At 49.6% G+C, this 23,476-nt stretch overlaps 1 protein-coding gene across 2 annotated transcripts; it reads right to left on the reverse strand.

Moving 5' to 3' along the window:
* Window positions 1-3,132: 3,132 nt before the first annotated feature.
* On the reverse strand, window positions 3,133-10,252 carry PIN4 (peptidylprolyl cis/trans isomerase, NIMA-interacting 4). 2 transcript variants are annotated; one of them, XM_034782025.1, is made up of 4 exons: window positions 10,041-10,252; window positions 9,472-9,545; window positions 8,795-8,914; window positions 3,133-3,309 (listed from the first exon to the last, which is right to left on the reverse strand). In XM_034782025.1, exons 1-4 carry the CDS (start codon window positions 10,069-10,071, stop codon window positions 3,151-3,153), a joined length of 384 nt encoding a protein of 127 aa, XP_034637916.1. In that variant the 5' UTR covers window positions 10,072-10,252; the 3' UTR covers window positions 3,133-3,150. The 2 variants fall into 2 exon arrangements, with proteins under 2 accessions (XP_034637916.1, XP_034637915.1); XM_034782024.1 differs by having other exon boundaries at window positions 10,032-10,248.
* Between the last annotated feature and the right edge of the window lie 13,224 nt (window positions 10,253-23,476).

Raw genomic sequence — 23,476 nt, forward strand, 5'->3', positions numbered from 1 at the left:
GGATGAAACATAATTATTCAGTTATTGCTTCAACATCTGGCATTTCTACTGACCAAGTATATCTTAGCAAAGGCAATGTTATCTTGTTTATTGTGCTTTTCTCTTAGCTAATCACTATTTGCTAAGCCTCTGGTCTCTTGACCAAACTCTGGACTTTGGGTCTGGAAAAGAGCTGGCACAATCCACATACCAGGTTGTTACATAAAATGCACAAGGACTTTAACCCTTCAAGGATGATCTTTTTTATGCCATCTAAGCACTGAGCAGGGCCCCTGTGCCCTGACAGCAATGAATTGCACTGTTCCACTCTGGTACTCTCCTACCACTCCAGGCCATCTCTGCCCAACTATGCTTGGTTTATTTCCTTTGTGCTAAGGAGTGAAGGGACATCAAGGGGCAATGCAGAGATGCCAGTGTGAGGAAAATGATGTCCCACATTGCAAAGGGTCACTTTCCCTTATTGTTATGGAGAAAGTTCATTGTGGCAGTGGGACACAGGAGTCAGAAGCACCATGTGGCAGAAGTACATTAACCAAACTTCTCTGCCTCCAATTGCCAAACTCTTCCATGGACATCTGATGTGCTTCCATCACACCCCTACTCCAGTTGCCAAAACTGTTCTCTCTGCCCATCCTCTGTCCTTCCCATTCTTCAGTGGCTTTGCTCTAGTCACCTATTCTGCTGAGGGAATGGTGACAAGACAGTGATGCAGCAAGTGTTCCCCAGGTCCACTGCAGAACACTTAGCTGTAGATGGTTCTTCAACAGCTGAAAAATCTCTTGGAGTACCATTAATCAACAGCTACTATCTACCCTATTAGAACCAGTTCAAAGGCCAAACTAGATGCAAAGGGGTCCTGTCACTGCAGTGACCACTCACAACTGAGCTGTCCTGCCTTCCACAGCATTTCAGCACTATGTTCAGTTAAGCTTGGTTAACTAGAGTTGTATAGTTTTTACGTTAATTTGTGGTGTTACTCATTTCTGAACCACCTGTCTCACTGACAATGACCTTAGTGAGAAGCATTGTGGCCATACTACTTCACAACATTATTGATGTGAATAGCAAGGACTCTTAGGCATGTACACAGCTAGGCCTCCTAGCTTGAGCAATCAAGTGAAATATTTTGTAAACTCATCAGTGCGGAGGTGGGGCCCTGAGATTACTTCCCATCTGGAATGGGTCATACTGAATGCAAAAGGTGCTAACTTATTCTATTCTTAAGAACAGTGCTGGTGGTGGAATCTCAGGGGGTTGAATTCAGGGGAGGCCAGATTTCAATTCCCCCTGAGAAACCAATGTTGGGGAAGATAGACCCAGGCAGTCTAACATATTTTGCTATATGTAACCTTTGGAAAGGCAGTCTTCCCTCCTTTCACAGTTCCTGCTCATGTGGCTAAGCCCTTGCCTCCAGTAATGCACAAAGCCAAAGTGACCACTTTAAATATGCTTCTATTCTCAGCACCAACATCTACGTGGCTGGCTTCTCATTTGCACGTTGCGAAAGCAACAGCCAACACACTAATAAAGTAATCCTATGTATCAGATTCAAGAGATAGGAAACAGATTACAAATGTGTTACAAGAGGGTTGCACATTTAATTGCTCCTGGAGGCTGAGCACTAAGTGCATGCAGATGTGGGGCGGAGGAGTGTGCGCTCTGGAGGGTCTGAAGGGGATTGGTGGGAGTTGAGGGAAAGGATATACAGCTTTACCTACATAAGCAATTAAGTGTGTGATGCTCTAGTTACTGCTGCCTGTGATGTATGTGGGCAGCAGCAGCAGAGGGTGCCAGAGCGCTTCCTCTGCCTGCAGTACCAAATAGGCACTCTGTGGACTTGACTTGAAATCAGTTTTTGGTTTTCATCCAAATCAATAGGATTTTGCCTATTAATGCTTGGAATTGATCAGATGTGGTTTTCAAAAGTTATCACCTTATAGACAAATGCCATTAAACAGAATGTAGGGCCTCAGTTTAGCTGGCTAATTAGTGATCATAGCAACACTGGCTCACAGACACTTCACCCAAAGGATGTTTAACACAAATCTCTCAAGCTGATCTATACTTGGGTATTTATGGCACCTCTCACTGCAAACCATTTACAAAGCCAGTCCAGAATCCTCCTTTTCAGAATAAATCCAGAGCACTCCCCACTGGCAAGAGAAGCTCCAGTGATATGATGGGCTCCTTAAAGTCCAGTGCTTTTAGTTTTAATTTCTAAGAGGGGATTCTCAGCAGGAATGCTGGGGTCATCATGTTCCCCTCTCTCTGTCCTGGAGAGAAATGGTTGGGAACCACAGGGAAGTGCTGAGACAGGGCTCCTTTTTAATTCTGTTTCCTGATGTATGCAAGGACTGTTGGTTTTGAGTTCTTGAGTTTAATACTTCCCCCTTTGCTGGAAAAGAAGGAAGCCAGTTTATATAATGGAGTGAGTGTGACTGTTTCTCCCTATGTTCATTAATTGCTCCCAGTGAAATCTCCTTCCAATCTGACTGTTTTGCATTGTGGTGCCTCTGATTTGCCAAATCCCTTGCATGGAAATGGAATGTGAAACTACTGCACAACTGTCATACAGCTGATAAATCCACTGTAGGGAAACCTTTACTACTTTAGACCATCTAGGTTTACAAACTGAGGCTGAATTAGACTTCTGGATTTTCCTGGATAAACTAGGCTGGTAAAATGGCTTTCTCCATGGACCCAAAGTTGCAACTGCAAGGAGATTTTTTCCATGGATTTTATATGAAGTCTACTAATACTATTCCAATAGGTCAACCCATCCACATCAGCAGTCCAGGAAAAGCAAGGGCTACTCAACTGCTCAAGTTCTCATGAAGTAAGAATCTCACATGCCCCACACAACAAAGGAGATTTCAATAACTGCCTGAAGACATTACGTGGAAGTGCTTTGCTAGGTACCGACAACTTCTTTCTGTTGGCTCCCACCCTGCCACGTCTATAATCTGTAAACTGGGGTAAAATTATACAAAAGAAATGGTGTGGACACCATCACCAAACATGCTGCATGCATGCACATACACACCTGAGTCCTATAGATCCCCAACCCTAACAACTCCCACAACAAATCTGCTGGGAAGTTCCTAATCAGTGAACAGAACAGTAAGTGTCAGCTTCACTCTTTTTTGTATTTTATTTTCTCCCTTCAATCATAATTATGTGGTATCCAAACTTCGTTTTGACAGGAGGGTCTGTGTACACTGGCTTATCCATACTGCTGACAGCCAAGGCGAATGCTGCTTCCTGGAAAGGTCCCACCATAGAACCTCTGGTCATCCAGCCCAAGTCTCCCTGAAAGAGAGCCAACAAAAATGGCCAGGTCTGAAAAACCCATTTCAAAACATGCCCAGAGCTGCATTGTGAGACAGAGTGGGTAACATTTCTATAAAGCAGAGAGAAAAATCCAACAAACAGGGTTTTTAAGAACAAATGACCTTTTTCCATTCAGTGCTTGGAACCTTAAACTTTGCAGCTGTCTACTACTGCACAGATGTGCGTGGAATGACAGTATCATCAGATACTATGGCAATGTGCGCAGTATAAAATCCTATATAAAACAGAGCATAAGAATGGCCAAACTGAGTCAGACCAATGGTCCATCTAGCCCAGCATCCTGTCTTCCAACAGTGGCCAATGTCAGATGCTTCAAAGGAAATGAACAGAACAGGGCAATTCTCAACGATCCAGCCCATCATCCAGTCCCAGCATCAAAGTCTTAGGGACACCTACAGAATGGGTGCATCCCTGGCCATCTTGGCTAATAGCCACTGATAGACCTATGCTCCATGAACTTATCTAGTTATTTTTTTAAATTTAGTTATGGTCTTCACCACATCCCCTGGCAACAAGTGGCACAGGTTGACTGTGCAGTGTGTCAAGAAGTATTTCCTTTTGTTTTAAACCTGCTACCTGTTAATTTCATAGGGTGACCCTGCTTCTTAAGTGAAGGGGCATTTAATACTTCCTTACTCACTTTCTTTTTGGGGAGCACTGGAGGAAATCCCCAAACCCCCTTTGTCTGATAGTAATGTAGACAGGTTTGACCCTTTATTTCTAGTTATTAATCAACAAATATATGCAGCCATATGGTCAGTGTTGCATCATAGGCAACTGAAGAGCAAGTGAGGACTGGGGAATGAAACTCACAATTTATATTGGCTACTGACCATCTCCAGGAAGGTAAGTACCAAACAGTTAATGGGGCACGTTTTGATAGGAATTTTTTTCAGTCCAAAAATTTAGACCAGTTCTAGTCACTAAAGCACCATAAGATTTTATAAGGCCATGCTGTCCTTTACACCACTCTGGCAATGTAAAGGAGCCTTAAAACTTTTACACCTGTTTTATACTCCTGGGGGAATTCACAAAGACATTGAGAACAATTCACTAAGCAGGCAGGCTGCTACATTCTGTTCTGCCCCATGCCCACCTCCTCAGAAACACCCCACAGCCAAAACTCTCCACAGTGAACGTGCCGCAATAGCGAGCAAGAGGGACAGTGTCTCTCTCCCTCTCACATGCATGACTGCCCAGCCTTCCGACCCCATCCCAGTGGTTATTTACGTCTCTACTGGCTGCTCTGGGCGCCCGAACCAACCTGCCTACGCTGCCAGGGAAGGGTACATGACCGCTCTTGTGGGCTTCCCTTTGTTTCCGCATCAGAAGTCATTTTTCTGCAGGGAAGCAAAGAAATCCGCAGGGAACATGAGTTCTGCACATGCGCAGCGTGCAGAAATCCCCCAGGAGTATCTCTTTTCCAAGCTGTACAGTCTATCTTTTTAATCTCTCTTCATATGAAAGCTGTTTCATACCCTTAATCATATTTGTTGTTTGGACCTTTTCCATTTCTAATTATCTTTTTTGAGATAGGGTGACCAGGATTGCATGCAGTATTCAAGGTGTAGGCGTACCATGGATTTATATTGTGGTATTATGATATTTACTATCTTATTATTTATCCCTTTCCTGAGGGGTCCTACATTGTTAGCTTTTTTGACTGCTGCTGCATATCAAGCGGATGTTTTCAGAAAACTATCCACGACTCCAAGATGTCTTCCTTGAGTAGTAACAGCTTATTTAACCCCACCAAAAACATTTCCTGAATCTTTGTTGTCTGTATTGTTAGAATACAGAGGGGCAGCCGTGTTAGTCTGTATCCACAAAAACAACGAGGAGTCCGGGTGGAATTCTTCAAGGGCCTCCTTCCCGTGGGGCCATATGATGAAGATGTCATCAATGTAGCATAAGCAGAGGAGGGATGCTAGGGGACAAGTACTGAGGAAGTTCTAAGTCAGCCATAAAAACATCTTGGGGACTCTCTTTCTGCCCCACCACCCCCACTCACATGATACATTTCTGCGGTGATCTGGAAGCCTACTTTCACCATCTCCGACTCAAAGAATATTTTCAATACACCACTGAACAGAGCACTGACCTACAGGAACCGTCTTACCAACACTACAAGAAGAAGAATTCTGCGTGGACTTATCCTGGTGGTCAAAATGACAGACTGGACTTCTACATAGAGTGCTTCTGCAGATGTGCACAGGCTGAAATTGTAAACAAACATCATTACTTGCCCCATAACCTCAGCTGTACAGAACGCAATGCCATCCACAGCCTCAGAAACATCTCTGACATTATAATCAAAGTGGATGACAAAGGAGGTGCTGTAGTCATCATGAACAGGTTGGATTATGAACAGGAGGCTGCCAGACAACTCTCCAAAACCACATTCTACAGGCCACTATCCTCCGATCCCACTGAGGAGTACCAAAAGAAACACCATCTGCTCAAGAAACTCCCTGCTACAGCATGGGAACAAATCTACACAAACACACCCCTAGAGCCCCAACCAGGGGTATTCTATCTACTACCCAAGATCCATAACCCTGGAAATCCTGGATGCCCCATCATCTCAGGCATTGGCACTCTTATCTGGATTATCTGTCTATTTGGACTCTCTCCTCAGACCCTACACTACCAGCACTCCTAGCTATCTTCGAGACACCACTGACTTCCTGAGGAAACTACAATGCATTGGTGATCTTCCTGAAAACACCATCCTGGCCACCATGGATGCAGAAGCTCTTTACACCAATATTCCACACAAGGATGGACTACAAGCTATCAGGAACAGTATCCCTGATGAGGCCACGGCACACCTGGTGGCTGAACTTTGTGACTTTGTTCTCACCCACAAACATTTCAGATTTGGGGACAACTTGTATCTTCAAGTCAGTGGCACTGCTATGGGTACCCACATGGCCCCACAGTATGCCAACATTCTTATGGTTGACTTAGAACAATGTTTCCTCAGCTCTAGTCCCCTAGCACCCCATCTCTACTTTTGCTACATTGATGACATCTTCATCATATGAATCCACGGGAAGGAGGCCCTTGAAAAATTCCACCAGGATTTCAACAATTTCCACCCCACCATCAACCTCAGCCTGGACCAGGCCACTCAAGAGATCTACTTCCTGGACACTACAGTGCAAATAAGTGATTGTCACATAAACACCACCCTATACCGGAAACCTACTGACCGCTATACTTACCTACATGCCTCCAGCTTCCATCCAGGACACATCACACAATCCATTGTCTACAGCCAAGCCCTAAGATACAACTGCATTTGCTCCAATTCCTCAGTCAGAGACAAAGACCTACAAGATCTCTATCAAGCATTCTTAAAACTACAATACCCACCTGGGGAAGTGAGGAAACAGATTGACAGAGCGAGACGGGTACCCAGAAGTCACCTACTACAGCACAGGCCCAACAAGGAAAATAAGAGAACACCACTGGCCATCACGTACAGCCCCCAGCTAAAACCTCTCCAGCGCATATCAACGATCTATTCTGGAAAACAATCCCCCACTCACACAGGCCTTGGGAGGCAGGCCAATCCTCGCTTACAGATAGCCCCTCAACCTGAAGCAAATACTCACCAGTAACTACACACCACACCACACAAACACTAACCCAGGAACCAATTCCTGTAACAAACCCCGTAGCCTTCTCTGTCCCCATATCTACTCTAGCAACACCATCATAGGACCCAACCACACCAGCCACACAATCAGAAGCTCATTCACCTGCACATCTACTAATGTGATATATGCCATCATGTGCCAGCAATGCCCCTCTGCCATGTACATTGGCCAAACCGGACAGTCTCTACGTAAAAGGATAAATGGACACAAATCAGACATCAGGAATGGTAGAAAGCCAGTAGGAGAACACTTCAGTCTCCCTGGACACACAACAACAGATTTAAAAGTAGCCATTCAACAAAAAAAACTTCAAAAACAGACTTCAAAGAGAAACTGCTGAGCTACAATTCATTTGCAAACTTAACGCCATCAATTTGGACCTGAATAGGGATTGGAAATGGCTGGCTCACTACAAAAGCGGTTTTCCCTCTCTTAGTATTGACACCTCCTCATTAATTATTGGGAGTGGACAACATCCACCCTGACTAAATTGGCCTTCAACATTGGTTCTCCACTTGTATGGTAACTCCCTTCTCTTCATGTGCCAATATATATTTATTCCTGTATCTGTAATTTTCACTCCATGCATCTGAAAAGTGGGGTTTTTTTACCCACGAAAGCATATGCCCAAATAAATGTTAGTCTTTAAGGTGCCACCGGACTCCTCATTGTTTTTGTGTATTGCTAGACATACTTGCTGACAGGTATTTTGAAATAAATTACTAAAATAATTGAAACTGGTGTGATTATATTATGTTATTTTGACAAATAAAATATGCAGAATTTTAAAATGTGAGCAGAATTTTAATTTTTTTGGTGATGAATTCCCCTAGAAGTAAAGGGCTAGAGATAGTGTTCTGTCAAGGGGGTCTGGCTATGGATTGAGTTTCCTGAGAGGATCAGATTAATGTGAAGTCCAAGTACTTTGAGTGCACACCCTCCTCTGTGAGGGAGCATTTCCCTGCAAAACTAGATTGATGGGGCAGGTGGAGAAATATGGCCCAGGCAAAGACTTTTATTTCAAGGAAGGGGAAAGAGCAGGAGATCCAAGAAGTCAATAAGAGACTTCTTCCGCCTTCCTCCGCAGCATGGGGCAGGGGTCGCTTGCTGGAGAATTCTCTGCAACTTGAAGTCTTTAAATCATGATTTGGGGACTTCAAACAGCTGAGTCAAGGGAGAGAATTATTCCAGGAGTGGGTGGGTCAGCTTTTGTGGCCTGCATCATGCGGGAGGTCAGACTAGATGATCATAATGGTCCCTTCTGACCTTAAAGTCTATGAGACTTCCCAATGCAATCTCATTTATCTGCTAAGTGCTATGACACCACTGATAAGTACTAGAGAACTTGGTAGATTTCCCAGAGTCCCAGTCTCCTGCTAACGACTAGATGAGGGTGGCCAAACTTACTGACCCTCTTCAGAAGTTCAAGAGCTGGACGTGCCTGCTGGTGCTCAGGGCTTCAGCCCCAGCAGGCTCCTCCTGTAAGGCTGAAGCCCCAAGACCTCCCCCTGCCCCCCAGTAGGGCAGAAGCCTCTAGCCCCACAACTCTGCCACAGGCAGAAGCCCTGAGCTCCCCCTGCCCCAGTCTGGTAGGTGGAGAATGGAGGGAGTGGGTGTGGGTGGGGAGGCTTCACAAGCCACACTTTAACTGTAAAAAAGCCACATGTGGCTCATGTGCCGCAGTGTGGCCACCTCTATACTAGCCAATAGTGCCTCCCTGACATCAGGTAGTCCACCTAAGAGCTGTCAGCACAAGCCTGACAATCAGTGATATGTACCCCTTGTCTGGCTTTATCTTCACTGTACTGTGAGGCTACTTCACTGAAGCGCACTCCAGACTTCAGCTTCTCCATGGCCTCCATGATTTTGCTGTGCTTTTCACATAGGATGTGTCTAACCTAGAATGCAAAAACAGAGGGAAGTTACATTTTGGGGGCTTGGCTCCCTACAAAACAGTCATTTTATTGCAGTTAATTGAATAGGTTCCCGTCAGCGTGTTTCTCAACACAGTAAAACTGAGTCCATTGGAGGGCTTCCCACCTCCAGCCCAGGACATTCCGTTCAATTGCTGTCCCAAACAGCAGCCAGAGCAGAGCGGGTGAGTCCTCTGCCCAGCATGCCTCCTGCTGCTGCAGGTGGCATACCAGCTTGGCAGTGGCCCAGTCCCAAGCACTGCACCCAGTCCCAGAGACAGACTGCACTTAGCAGCTGCCTCTGAGAGGCACCTTCATCCCTCTGGATCTTACTGAGCAGTCAAGGGTTGCTGCCATGTGGGCCAGAACACACCCCTCAACTCCAGAGCCAGACCAAACTCCAGCCCCTGGCTGGGCACACACAAACTGTGGTATCCTTCATAGCTGGCCTTGTGCCACCTGTGCACACCAGGTGCTTGGCTGAAGGCTGCAGCTGGGAAGATGAGCCTATAGCCCTGCTACCCCTCCATGTCCACACTCACCTTCACAGAGCTGCCCCCACCCTTCGGGGCCGGGGCCTGCCTCTCAGCACTGCCCCCACCGCCAGCAGCTCCTCCTTAGGAACAAACCAGACCATCGTTAACAGGGCTTGGCTCCTGGGGTGGCACCATGGTTTGCCACAGACCAGGGACAGCCTGGAGAGGACACAGACTGTCCTGGGCTGGGGGAATGGACTATGGTCACCCCATCAAGGCGACTGCCCATCTTCCTCTATCCCTCCCCTGGCCCAGAGCTCTACAGCCTACCCACCCATCCCTCCTTCCCCTGACCCGGGCGCTACAACCCCCCCCCCCTCCCCCCCCCCCGGGGCGCGCCTCCCCCCTTCTCCGACCCAGGGCGCTACAGCCCGCCCACCCATCCATCTCCCCTTCTCCGACCCAGGGCGCTACAGCCCGCCCATCCATACATCCCCCCTTCCCCGACCCGGGGCACTACAGCCCGCCCATCCCCCCTTGCTCCGACCCGGGGCGCTACAGCCCGCCCGCGCACCCATCCCTCCCTCCTTCCCCGACCCGGGGCACTACAGCCCGCCTGCCCTCACCCTTCCCACTTTTGCCGCCGCTTTTCCCTTTGGGGGGCATCTTCTCAGCCAGGAGTCGCGCACGTGACGCCGCCGAGAGCTAGAGGGCCCCACTCAGGCCCCAGCCGGCGGCCTAGCGCGGCGCACCCCGAGCCCGGGCTGTCCGCGCTAAATGCCTGGCGGGGACACGGCGGCTCGCCTCGTGGCCAGCTGGGAACGGTCGCTTGCCGGCTGGGAGCGCGGATCCCGGCACAGACTCCCCCGCCCTCAGCGCGGGGAGCGCCCGCGGAGGCCCCCGCCCGCTGCCCCCCCATGGGACTCGACCCCGGCCAGCGCCCTTCCCCGCTCTGCCCCCCCCATGGGACTGGGCCCGGCCCCCCACAATGGGCTGTTGCAATGCCTGGATTGAAGTGGTTCAATGGCTCTCACTGCCCAACTGTACAGATTATCTGGGCAGGGTGATGAGACAATGAGAAGAAAATGTTTCCTGATCTCTTGTATGGCGTTGTACTGTATCCTGAGTCTGCGCCTTGCCAGTCCTCTAACGCCTGAGTGCCTCAACTCATTAGGAGGCTGTAGAGCACTTAACACACATCTAGGTGTTCTAGAAATAAAAACAATAAGCATGACTAGTGTGGTGTTTAGATGCTGCATGTGATTATTAGAACTGGGAGCACTGGCTGTTGGGAGTCTGAAAGGAGAGGAAGGAGGGGGGAGGAGTTGAGGCTGAGTGAGAGTTACAGAGGCTGCAACTGCAGCAGCTTGGTAAAGAGGTTTCCACTGTAAAAATAAAAGTCCTGTTGAAGTTTGTTAGTACCTTGCCTGGTTGATACAACAACTAACATATTTTATAACAAGTGATTCCTTATATAATCATTCCTCTTCCTCACCTTGGGAGAACTGTATTTTGTCAAGCTTTACTTTTCAATAACTAAAAAAATAATCTTAAGCATTCACATTTTTATCACACTTACTACAAGGGCACCTTACAATCTCAGGGACATTCTTTATATTTACGTGCCTTTTTCCCTTCTTTACTTCCTTTTTTTAAAATTTAGAGACTTGTTTGCCATGTTGCAACATGTGTACCACACCTGTAAAGGATGTGCTATTGGGTAAAATTATTGCCATGCTTTCACTATTGATATCTTGCTTCTAGGTGCTGCTGAGGGAAGGAGAGAAAGCAGCTATGTAACTATCTAGGTATGTAGTGGTGTATATAGGGGACTTTCAGTGAGTGGAATTTCTGCTCAGCTCACCTGACTCCTGAAATGGAGGCCTTATCTATCTATCTTCCCATGGACATTCCTGCTGATTTGTCCCTATCTCAGAACCCCACTCTGTGTCTGGTGGGTTATTTTTAGCGAGGCTGACCAGAACTGAAGGGAGTATTCCAGCTGAGGCCATTCCACTAGTGTACATGGAATGGCATTAGAACATTCTCAGTACTTTGTCCCATTATTTGATATAATATACCAACATTTTGTTTGCCTTTGTGACTGCTGGTGCGCATTGAGCAGAATTCTGAACTGAACTGCCCACAGTGACTCCCAGCTCATTTCTCTGAATGGTCAGTCAATGTAGCTCTCAGAATCGTGGATGCATAGTTCAAATGATTCCTTCTGCCTTGCATCTGTTGCTATTGAACATCATCTGCCAGCGCTTCCGATTCTCCTACCTTGGTTAGATCCTTCTGAAGTTCCTCTGAGTCTTCTCCAGTCTTGACTAATCTAAATAATTATGTCAATGGCAAATGTGGCCACCTCCCCATTCTCTCCTTTTCCCAGATCCCTGTTTCTGGGTGGCTCAGACTGACAATGAAATGCACATTCTCCTATTCCATACAGTTCCGATTTATCACACTAGAGCTGACTTTACACTACTCTTCACAACTCCAGAACCTTAGGGCCCCAGTCTGAGCCTTTTGCCATGTTGAAAATCCATCATTTATTCATAGAATCATAGAATATTAGGATTGGAAGAGACCTCAGGAGGTCATCTAGTCCAATACCCAGCTCAAAGCAGGACCAACACTAACTAAATCATCCCAGCCAGGGCTTTGTCAAGCCGGGCCTTAAAAATCTCTAAGGATGGAGATTCCACCACCTATTCTTATTCTTTTGTTTCTTGGTCAATTTCTGACCCAGACAGAACTTTGCCTCTCACCCCAGATTGCTTAGTTTCCTTCATAGCTTCTTCTGAGGGACGTTGCTTCAGGCTTTTTGAAAACTCCAAGTGAATTATGTCAACTGGTTCTTCATCTACTCGTTTGTTGATAAAACCTCCACTAATCCAGTGGGAAGAGTGAAAATTGTAGCACAGTGGTCAGAAAATGCCCAAACAAAAGTTGCTATAGCAATATTAACTCAGCCAGATTGTACCTAATGGAAACTAATTTAGAGCATATATAGTATTCTAACCAATCATATAAAATGCTCCCTCTGTAGGAAGTGGTTGAGTTCCTGTTGCCTGGAAAAAAAACCCACCTTTACTTTTCCTGATTGTTCTATGTATGTATGTATTTTTTGAGTTGGGCAGCCTTGGAGTTGCACTGAGCTAGATGTTTGCACTTCTGTTTCTTGGAGTTTTAAAAGCCTGGGGGAAAAAAAAAAGCTGCATTCCCAGCTATGACCCTGTGGAGTTGTGCAGTGAAAAGACAGCGCTAGGCTGATCTATCTGTACAGAGTAGGAGAACACATATTAGGGAAAGGGAAAAAACATTTTTAGTAGTTATTGGTTAGCGATTTCCCAGGAAAGACACAAATGAGAGGAAGCCTAAAGGCTGATTGAATCTGAACCTCTGAATTGGTGTGAGGAAGGGACCCTGCTGTCTCCTAGAGCTGCCCCTCATGATCCTCTCTCCTCTTCCCTCCCATCCCAGCAGCGCCTCATAAAGTGCTTGATCATCTCCTCACCTCACTGAGATCAGCCTATGTCCCAGTTTTGCCCAGCTGGGTCTCTGAGACGTTCCCAATGTCCTTGGCCAGATGCTGATGGGCCAGGCTGGCTGCTGCTCCCAGCTCTGATCTCACTGTGGGAGCCCAGAGGGGCTGCTCTCAGAGACAGCAGGGTCGTGTCCTCTGTTCACACCAATTCCCAGGCTCGGATTCAATGGGTCTTTACGTTTCCCCTGCTGTTGGGTCATTCATGGGAAAGGTGCTGCTGACTCTTGCACTTTTCCTCTCTGCTCCTACCCCTCGCCTTCTAGTCACCCTCTGCAGTGTCCCTGCATCTCCTCCCAGCTGCCACTGAACTCTCTGGTCTAGATGCCACTTATGGTTGTGCTGGCTAGGGGAATATCAGCCCAGTGATTAAATAGGCAACAAGTCCCCTCCCCAGTATATCTGCTATCTTGAGCAACACATGAGAAGCGAGGGCTCTGTGTTGCCAAATGTCAGGACACTCACTGGCGAGCAAGGAAGGGCAATTCCTGAGGTAAATGGAAAAACGCCCACTGGCTTAAATGGGGTCGGGACTTCAAAGAGCATCTCCATAGGAGTCAGTAGCTTCAGCTCAGGCTCCCAGTCATAGTTGAGCAGGTCTGATTCTGTCCAGCAGAGGGCAGCATGTACCTGCACACACCAGCCTCTTCAGCCACACTGCCTAGAACAGCGGTCCCGCAACGGTGGGGTGCGCCTCCCCTAAGCCGGGGGGGGGGCAGAGGGACATTTTGGGGGCTCACAGGTGGGCTGGGCCAGCCCCCCCAAAGGGTGCGGAGGAAGATCCCCCTCACTCCACCCTGAGCCCAGCTCTGCCCTTATTCCTCTCCGCCCCCAGGCCAGTTACTCCCTCATCCCCAGTTCAGCCCCCAGCTCCAGCTCCTCTGCTGAGCCAACTATGCAGTAATGAGGGGTGGGGGGTGGTTTGTGGACAGATTCCATTACTGGACCAACAGGAAAAGTTTGGGCACCACTGCCCGAGAAGCAGGGTGGCTCGTACCCCCTGCCCCTGGAGCCCCAGCTTGCTGCTGACAGTATGTGGCTAACCACTGGAAGCTCAAGGGTGGCGGTGTGGGCAGGGTGGGGCAGGGGAGAATCTGCCACAGGGTCACTGCTTACTCTGGGTCTCCCAGGAGGCAGCCAGTTCAGTGCACTTGGGGGCTGCTCTTGCCCATCAGAGGTGATGGAAGTCTCTCCCAGTGGCAGCGGTGCTGCTCCCCCCAGGCAGTGCATGGGATGGGTTCCTAACCCAGCAGGCCTGGCCTCCACAGACATAGCTCTGTCCTGCCCCAGGCCATACCAGCATGCCCAGGACCTACCCCGTGTGGGCCATTATAGATGCGTAATCAGATTGGACTCCTATGATGTGTCAGGTGCATGCAGGGCCGCCGAGAGCGGGTTCGGGCCCCGGTGAAAAAATTTTTTCGGGCCCCCCAGCAAGGGCGGACTGGCCGGGCCCCATTCCGGACCGCCAGGCCCCGGTAATTTGTAGGCCCTGGGTGCATGCAGGATGCCTAACTTGGCTACTGACTCACTAAGGCTGTGTGTACATAGCAATGTAAGCCTAAGGTTAGTGGGACTTGGGTCAGCTAACCCATGTCAGGGAATCCTGGGCTGGAGTGTCTACACTGGCTTTTAACCCTAGATTAAGAATTTCCTGACCCATGCTTGAACCTAGGCTCTGGCAGCCACACTGCAGTGCACATACCCCGGGCAAAGTAACCATATCCCAGCATGCCTAGTGCTCACCCCTCCCCCCATTGACACTCTAGGCCTAGGAATGTGGTGCACTGTGGGAAAACTCTACTGTCTATGTTCATGGGCCAGCTGGGCCACTATTCCCACCAAATGCCATTGAAATAAATGGTGTTATGAGCTGGGTGGGCGGGGGAGAAGATGGCTCATTTTTGGCAGGAGGGCAGTGCTGGGGGGAGGGGGGGAGTGGGTCTTGAGTGCCATGTAGTGTACGACAGAATGACATGATGGAAAATAAATGTATGGTTGGGGGTGGGGTGGAGGGGGGCACAATGGCTTTACAAAATGGCTCAAGCTTATCGGTTTGCACTGAAACCCTGGAGGCTCTGAGTGTGCGTGTGCCAACCACAGCTCACCCCCACTGCAGAGGAATGCCCCAAGTGGGACATACACTGCATCAGAAACACCGCATCTGACTAATGTCCTGTAGCCTGGCCCAGCTGGACATTGGTGCAGAAGCAGCCCCTAGTGTGCCTTCTGACTCCCACTTTACTGACAAGTCTCCTGAAGCAGCAACATGGTTGACCCATGGGTCTGCCTAATAATCAAGGTCTTCAGTGCTTGGCACTCCCCCCCGGGAGCCCCAGAACTAGCTACTTCCTTCCTGCTCCACTCTGCCCAGGATGTGTGGCCCCAGCCCACATGACACAGCTGGGGGATCGCTGCACTCCTTCTAAAGATCCCGTCCCTTAAACACACACCCAGCCTGGCTGCTGCCAGCTGCGGAGTGGTGAAGTGCACCCCCAAGGATTGGGGTGCAGTGTGCTCCAGCACCTCTGCCCCACTCTCTTATCCCTGCCCCCACTGCACCCCAGGAGGTTGCAAGGAAGTTTTGGGGCTAGCGCCTGGCAACTTTGATCCCTGCTCCAGGCAAACTCCAGGCAACAGCGAGTTGGAGCAGGAAGGGAGAGCAGGCTCAGCCAGGCAGCAATGGCACTTCTGGTCGCTGCGTTGGCTGCCTGCAGTGCACTCTGCCCCCAGGAGCTGTGGGATACATCCGGACGACACCCGGGATCTGAGTCAAGCCAGGGCTGTGCGCACAGGAAAGCACTAGGGCTCAGACCCTAGGTCCCAGCTTAACTCAGGCTCAGTCCCTCCAGCCCTACAGGGACCTGGGACCGAGGCCTAGGTTAGCACAATTACAGCCCAGATGCAAGGGGGGATTTGCCTTGAGCTCAGGCTCAGAACTGGGCTTACCTGGCTGTGCAGACATACCCTAAGTGGTCTTGGCCAAGCTGCTTTACCTCGCTGGATCTGTTTCTCCATCTGTAAAATGGAGCTAATGACACCAGCTTTGGAAAGCTCTGTGAGGTCTTTTGGCTGGACAGTGCTAGCTAAGTGCACACTATAACTGCTTTTACACACACACACATACACACAGCATAGTTTACACTTCACACAAGTGCACCTGACAAGGCTTGGGATAGGAACTGTGTAGTCAATAGGGTTTTAATATTTCCACTGTGTTTAAAATGTCTGAACCCCCTCTACCCTGCCCTCGCAGAGCTCGACTCTAGGACCTTTGCATGCAAGGGCTCTGAGGAAGAAAAGCACACACACAGCCAGTGGATCTGACAGTTATTGGAGTTTACCAAGCTTGCAATAGTTAAAAAGTACAACATTCAGAAATATAAAAATGTGGTTTCCCCATCTCTGAGGGCTGTCGGGGGCAGGGATTGGGCTGACATTGCAAAAGAGGCCACTTACGCGGGGGGGTGGGGGGAAGAGGAGAGGAGAGGGGAGGAAATGTTTGCATAACACACAGAAATAGTTCACATTCTTTCATCTCGTCCATGGCTGGCCCACTTAGGACAAACAAGTCCTATATATCTATAGGGCTTACTTCAGTCTTTGCTGCACAGAACCAGTCTGAGAATTTCATCTTAAGTTCAGTTGGGTGGTACATAAGGAAACCCATCCCTAGCAATCCAGTTAATTCCCTGTAGTGCTCCAGATCTGCAGAGTGACAGTTCTATCCTAGGTGCAGATGTTGAACTTGGCAAAACAAGAGCCGCGTTCTCTGTTAAAGCATTGTGTGGGGGATGCCCTGGCCCCACTGAAGTCTAGGGCAGACCTCCTAGTGACTTCACAAGAGCCAGGATTTCACCCACAGGTTTTTAAGGCTGGGATGTGGTGATTCAAACTTTTATTTTTTTGTTTTAAAAAAAGTGAGTTTTTGATAGTGAAGAAAATCAAGGGAAGATTCTTTTTCTGAAGCAGCTATTTTCATTAGAATCGCTTTGCAAAGTCCCTTTCTCGCAGGACATTTACAATCCAAGTGCTAAAAATCACACCTCAGTCACGTCATACAAAGCCATTGCTAACTGCTGTGTGTAGCATCTTTTTCCTGAGCAATCGTGTGCAATACTGTACATGGTTATTGGCATTTTTTCTTGGACATAAATTCCAGCAGTAGCTTCTCTTTAACTTTATGCAACTAAACATGTTATTTGTTAAGCATTCAGATTTTACCCTGCAATATGCAACACTTCCCTAAGGACATGTTGCTTCTACTAAGGCTTACGTTTCTGCCTGGCCAAAAGCCAATTGAGGAATAAATGTCTATGGAAATGCTGAGGCATCTATGAAGCTCATTGTATAACAACTTTGCACAAACTGTTCGAGTTGTTCAAGGACTGGAACCCAGGTGGTGCTGGTTTTCGCAGCCACAAATCCAGGTACTGGAACCGAGCAGGAATATCAGATGACCTCAGACTACATTCTAATTGGTCAACAGCATGTTAATAGGGCGAAGGAATCATTCGTCATTTGTTCCACTGACCGAGTGAGGGGACGCTGGCAGCAGACGGGCTATGGCACTTTCCCAGGTGGGTAGCAGTTCCAAGAGAAATCTGGGTTCTCATCTCACCTGTTCTTCCTACGCCAGACACCATTTCGGAGGTCCTGTTTGGGCAAAACCAAAATAAAATTGGGGCCTTAATTGGGGGCAGACATGGGCCTCAGCAGGATGCTGATCTGCTGCCAAAATCCTGCAAAATGCCACAGTTCAGTGCATGAAATTGAAATTGAAATGAAGAGCAGCGATTCTAAACTCTGCCCTGGAGGAGCCATCTGGCAAATCTAACAGGAAGCTCCAGTGCTGTGTCTTTTGCCTTCCTTTTAAGGTGGAGATATTAGGCATAGACCAATTGCTGGGCCACATTTCAAGCCCCAACCCATGATGCTTGGACCCAGTCAACACAAATGAGACCAGGTAAATAAGCCAGCTCCTTGGCACTGGAGTCAGCAACCATGTGAACAGCAGGAGCCCATGCCATGGTGACAGACCCAGCTGACTGATGTGTGTGTAGTGACTCTTCGCCTGCCTTCTCAACATGGCTGTGATTACTTGTGGCACTTTATAACCTTGAGGCAGGTGCGCTTATTCAACAGAGCACAGTGATTGGCTTGCCTCGCTTCATGTGACGTAAGCAATTTTGTGAGTCACATTCCATGTCTCAGATACACAGGGGACAGAGATGGGAAAGTCCTTCTGGGCCACTGAATCCATCTCCAGGAACATGTGAGATGTGAACTCCAGAGAGAGGAAGTCTGCGATGGGAGACAGATACTACCATGCAGCTGGGAGAATCTTCAGCCTCAGCGGCATCTGAAGTCTTTCTACTGGAGACAGCAGGTTGAAGACTATTGGTGGCAGAGGCAGAAGAAACAACAGTGAAGCTTAGAAATTTTTATGATCTATTTTTCCTGAGTTTCTCAGTCTGGATGTTAATTACAGGCTGAAATTCTGCAATTCCATGACAATGGAAGGAATAACATGTAATTAAAGAGAACAGAACTGGCAGCATGAAGAGCTGAGCCTCCTTTAGAGCAAAGTACAAAGTCATCTTGGTAAAAATGGGCCAGCAATGCTTCCCCTGGGATAAAGACAGAGCAAAGTGTAAACACAAGAAAGCCTGGTGCTTCTCCAGCAGGACTTCCCTGCCGAGGGAGAAGAGCCGGCTCTCTGCTCTGGGTGAGCTGCGTTCCCAGGAAAGCAGTGGAGGTTCTAGGACAGGGTCTAAGAGTATAATTTTGCTCTACAGACTGGTCCCCCAAAGATAACTGTCTAGTGCTGCTTCAGTCAAATCAGAGTGGGGAGGAAACTGTCCAACACCAAATGCAAGACACCCAGGTTTTGTCAGGTCTCATCTGGAACAGGGGCACCCCCCCACACTCTTCCCGGAATCCAGTTCAGGTTCTGCTACAGCCACTCACGTAGGTTATTCCCTTCCCCAGAATGACGGGTTAGGCACCAATCCTCTGTCTGCACCCCCAGGGCTCAGAACCAGCCGCAGGCGTAGGCCATGTGAGTGCCCGCCAGGAGCACTGCAAAGATGGACACCATCACCATGCTGTGTGGACCCCTCAGCTTGCAGGGGACTGGAACTTGTAAGATGCAGTGGGGCTGTTGCTGGGGATTGGAGCTCAGAACTCTTGCCAGTGCTGGATTCAGCAGCCTATTCACCTGAGAGTGGCAGTGAAAACTGAGCCTGATCACAGCCCCACCCCCATGTCATCTTCCCAGGCTGCAGGAACCCACCTGTTGCTAAGGACACATGGCCCTGCCATTTTCACAGCCTGACTCCCCCACTTCCTCCCTGCTGAATGGGCACAATCCCAGCTCCCCCAGCACTGAGTTTGGAGCCTGTTTTCCTGACAGAGCCGCAGGGGCCTGATTCTCCTCACACAGCCACCAGGCTAGCACAGTCAGCTGAGTACAATCCATTAGAGAGAGAACAGAAACAGGCCCATTGTGTCAATCATGTACCACACCCTGTGCCAGAGAGGGACTGTTCATTCATTTCAACACAGGAGCCTGTGACACCAGCTTGGTTGCTTTTCCAGAGACATACCACATCACCAGAGCTCAGTTCAGGGCAGCTGCTGTGCTGGTGACAGGAGCAGCACCTTGCATGGTCAGGTACAGCAAGGAGAGGTAGCAACCGGTGACTGGTGAGCCAGGAAACCCTTCAGCATGAAATCTCCCAGCAGGGCTTTTAGCATCATGTTACAATCCATAGTTGTTCATGGACTGAGGGCTGCCATAAAGCTAACGCCCATGCTCACTGCAGAGTGTCCATGGAGCGTCCACTCCACAGGGCCTTGCCCATGGTGCATGCTGTGAAGATGGAAACATCTGCTATCCCCTGGGCTGGCTGATAGGTGAGTAGCCTAAGAACTCATGGAAAGGGCACGATTCTGAACAGATCCTGGGGGTGCTGAGGGAAGCGGGTCGAATGATTCATTGTGAATTTAGCCCTTTTACCGGTTCACAAGCGGTTCCTGGGTTTCTGGCCTTCAGAAATATTTGCTGATTAGTTTGGACCAAAGATTTCCAGCTGGGTTGTGAGCTCTTTACTGTGACTGGCCACTAGCTGTTATTCGTGGGGTGTGACTGGTCCTTGAAGTCACATGGCATCATTTTGACTCTGATTGGATACCTGAAACTTAAAACAGAAGAACAGCACCCACCACCTAACGTGTCCTTCACCTGCATGACTATCCAGACAAACCCCCCACCTGTGCCAAAATGCATGGTGCCACCAGGACTGGTGTCTTCCCGCATACCCCACTGGAATCCAAATCTTCACCAGCTGGCAATAATGGCCCCACAAACCCAGCATTTTTGTCTGTGAAAATATCACAGCTCTTTGCATTATACAGCCAGCTCTGGTGCTAAGTGCCAGTGCTCCTGCTGGAATCAGCGTGACAAGATCAGGACCTTGAGTCACTGTCGTTCACCATGATCTGCTGCAGGGTCCTCCTTGTACCATCACATTCCAAAGGGAAGGCCACTCATGGTAGGGCATCCCTCTCGGATACCCCGCACCTGTTTTGCCTCAGCCGGTCCTGGATGAGGTGCGGGAGCTGCTGGACATGTGCTCACTTGCTGCGATGAGTTCCTTTCACCACGTGCAAAGGGTCATACACAACAGCACATTGGTATTTAGAAAAATACAGAAGGAAGCAAACTCCAGTCCCCCCCCCCCAAAATCCTCCATTAAATGTCAAGTTCTTGTCCACCCGTTAGTCATCAGACAGCAACTACTAACTACCCTGTGTCCCTCAAGTCACGGTTTGATCATTAGGGATCAGGTAGATGTGTATGGGCCATGCAAGGTTCTTATTGGTGCCTCACACTCTGGGGGCTTCCAGCTGAAATGTCCTGTCCTCCAGGGATCGTGTGTGATGCAAGCTCTGAGCCAATGGACGTTTGGCCCTGAAGTCAAGCAAGGAAATGTTTAGATAGAGAACCCCTGGATTTCAGTGGAGACCCTGCAAACTGGGACAGGTAAATGAGCAAGGCAAGTCTTGCTGCTACCAGTTTGCCTAGCAGGGGTTGGGAACCCCCTGGTCAAGCCAGTTATTCATGCTGTGGTTTGCGCCCCACAGTTTGTGAGACCCACTTTCAAACACTGTGTCTATGTTTTGTCTAGAGCAGGGCCGGAGAGGCCAGGGCCACCTCAGGGGTCTGGGCCTGGTGAATCTGGACTTTGCTTTTGAGCAGGTCTCTAGTTTTCCCCTTTGGTGAATGCTGGACTCTGAATGGGGATGTTTGTAATGTGACTGTTTGCCTGCCTTCCCCCACCCGCAGCTGGCCCACACTGTGCTGTGTGTGGATTGTGGATGGTGTCTTTGTGGGTACATCTACACTGGAGCTGGAGAGGGAATTTCTAGCTCAGGCAGCCAGACCTGCGCTAGCTGGAATCGAGCAGGCACGCTAAAAATAGTGGTGTAGCCATAGCACCGGGCCTGGCAGTAGGGGCCAGCTATTTTGAGTGCACTGCCATCTGAACCCTAGGCCGGGCTTCAGTGCCTGGCCCCCACTTGACACTGCGGCTACACATAGGCACTAATTTGGTCACTAACACCTCCTGACGTGCCCGGGGCCTGGCTGTGGGGAGCTCCTGGCAGTAGGTTTTAGGATTTACAGTACAATTGGCTAACCTGGCTAGGTTTTGGGGGTTTAATTCTTAGAAATAGAAGGAGAGATTCCAAAGAAAAGCCTGGATAGGGTCAAAGCCTGGAGCACTTCCCATCCCATTAGCACAGCTGTAATGCGCCTGTTAGGACTGTCTCCCCCATGTTGCTGGGGCTGCTAGTGGGAAGGTGCCAGGCACGGACATTGCACACAACATAGACATGAAAGTTACTGCTGTGACTCCGTCCTCTCCAGAGCTGCAGTGCAGGGACAGCACGAGGCGCGTGCACGGCCCTCCTCGTGGGAATTGAACCAACAATAGGTTTGCACAAGCGCCCCTGAAATGCTGGGCTGAGCTGGCTGAGTGTGGGGATCCCTGGAACTGGCTCTCTGGTTTGCGAGCCCTGAGCCCTATTCTAGGAGCTGGTTTGTTGCTTGTGACAATGCCCAAACCGGAGGTCACTCCTAGGCTACCTAACTTGGCTTGACCTCGTTTGTGAGACTGGGCACATGGCAGTGTTTTTGGATGACAAACTATTTAAGCAGGCGACTCAGGAATCACACCATTTGCAGGGTGAATAAACCTTGGTGCTTCAATCTCTGGGACATTGTATCCATGAGGCATTTCCCAAATGCCTGGCCATTGCCAAATGCCTACCAACAACGCCCCCCTTGTGACAGCTTTGCTTACACAAACAGCAGCCTCGAAATTACCAGGCAGAGTTGTGCTGCACCAGAATAAATAACCCTATCACAGCAGGTCAGCTCTGACTTCGTTGCCCCACTGATTTCCCGTTCCTCACAAGTCTGGCCTGCACGCAGTCACAGGAAAGTGCGTGGATCTCAGCAGAATCCTGGCTCCCACTACATTCACCTGCCTTGTTTTTAGTTATTACACCTCTACCCCGATATAATGCTGTTCTCAGGAGCCAAAAAATCTTACCGCGTTATAGGTGAAACTGCGTTATATCAAACTTGCTTTGATCCACCAGAGTGTGCAGCCCCCCCCCCTGCCCAGAGTGCTCCTTTACCACGTTATATCCGAATTTGTGTTATATCGGGGTAGAGGTGTACTTGACCTAGCTGTGATGTCTAGTTCAGTGGCAGTAGGGTTACCATATTTCAGCAAGCAAAAAAGAGGACGGGAGGAGCCCCGCCCCTGTCCTGCCCTAGCCCCGCCCCTGCCCCTCCCACTTCCCACCCCCCCTCAGAATCCCCAACCCTCCCCCCCGCTCCTTGTCCCCTGACTGACCCCTCCTGGGACTCCTGCCCCTAACTGCCCCCCAGGACTCCACCCCCTACCTAAGCCTCCCTGCCTCTTGTCCCCTGACTGCCCCCTCCCAAGACCCTCCCCACGTCCTAACTGGCCCCCTAGGACCCTATCCCCTACCTGTCTCTTGACTGCCCCAACCCTTATCCACACCCCCAGACAGAGCCCTGGGACTCCCACGCCCCATCCAACCACTCCCCACCCCCTGACGGCCCCCCCCCAACCCCCCACCCATCTAAACCCCTCTGCTCCTTGTCCCCTGACTGCTCCGATCCCTCTCCCCCCCCCTGCCCCCTGACAGCCTCCCCCAGAACTCCCCCCCCCCCCCCGCTCCTTGTCCCCTGACCACCCCTCCTGGGACCCCTGCTCTTAACTGCCTTCCAGAACCCCACCCCCTACCTAAGCCTCCCTGTTCCTTGTCCCCTAACTGCCCCCTCCTGAGACCCCCCCACCCTAACTGCCCCCCCGGACCCTACCCCCTACCTGTACCCTGACTGCCCAAAACCTTATCCACACACACCCAGAAAGCCCCCCACACACACACTCCCGACCCCCCCCCCCCCCCCCCCCCCCCCCC

The sequence above is a fragment of the Trachemys scripta genome, chromosome 9 (genome assembly GCF_013100865.1).
Source record: "Trachemys scripta elegans isolate TJP31775 chromosome 9, CAS_Tse_1.0, whole genome shotgun sequence".
NCBI classification, from domain to species: domain Eukaryota; kingdom Metazoa; phylum Chordata; order Testudines; family Emydidae; genus Trachemys; species Trachemys scripta.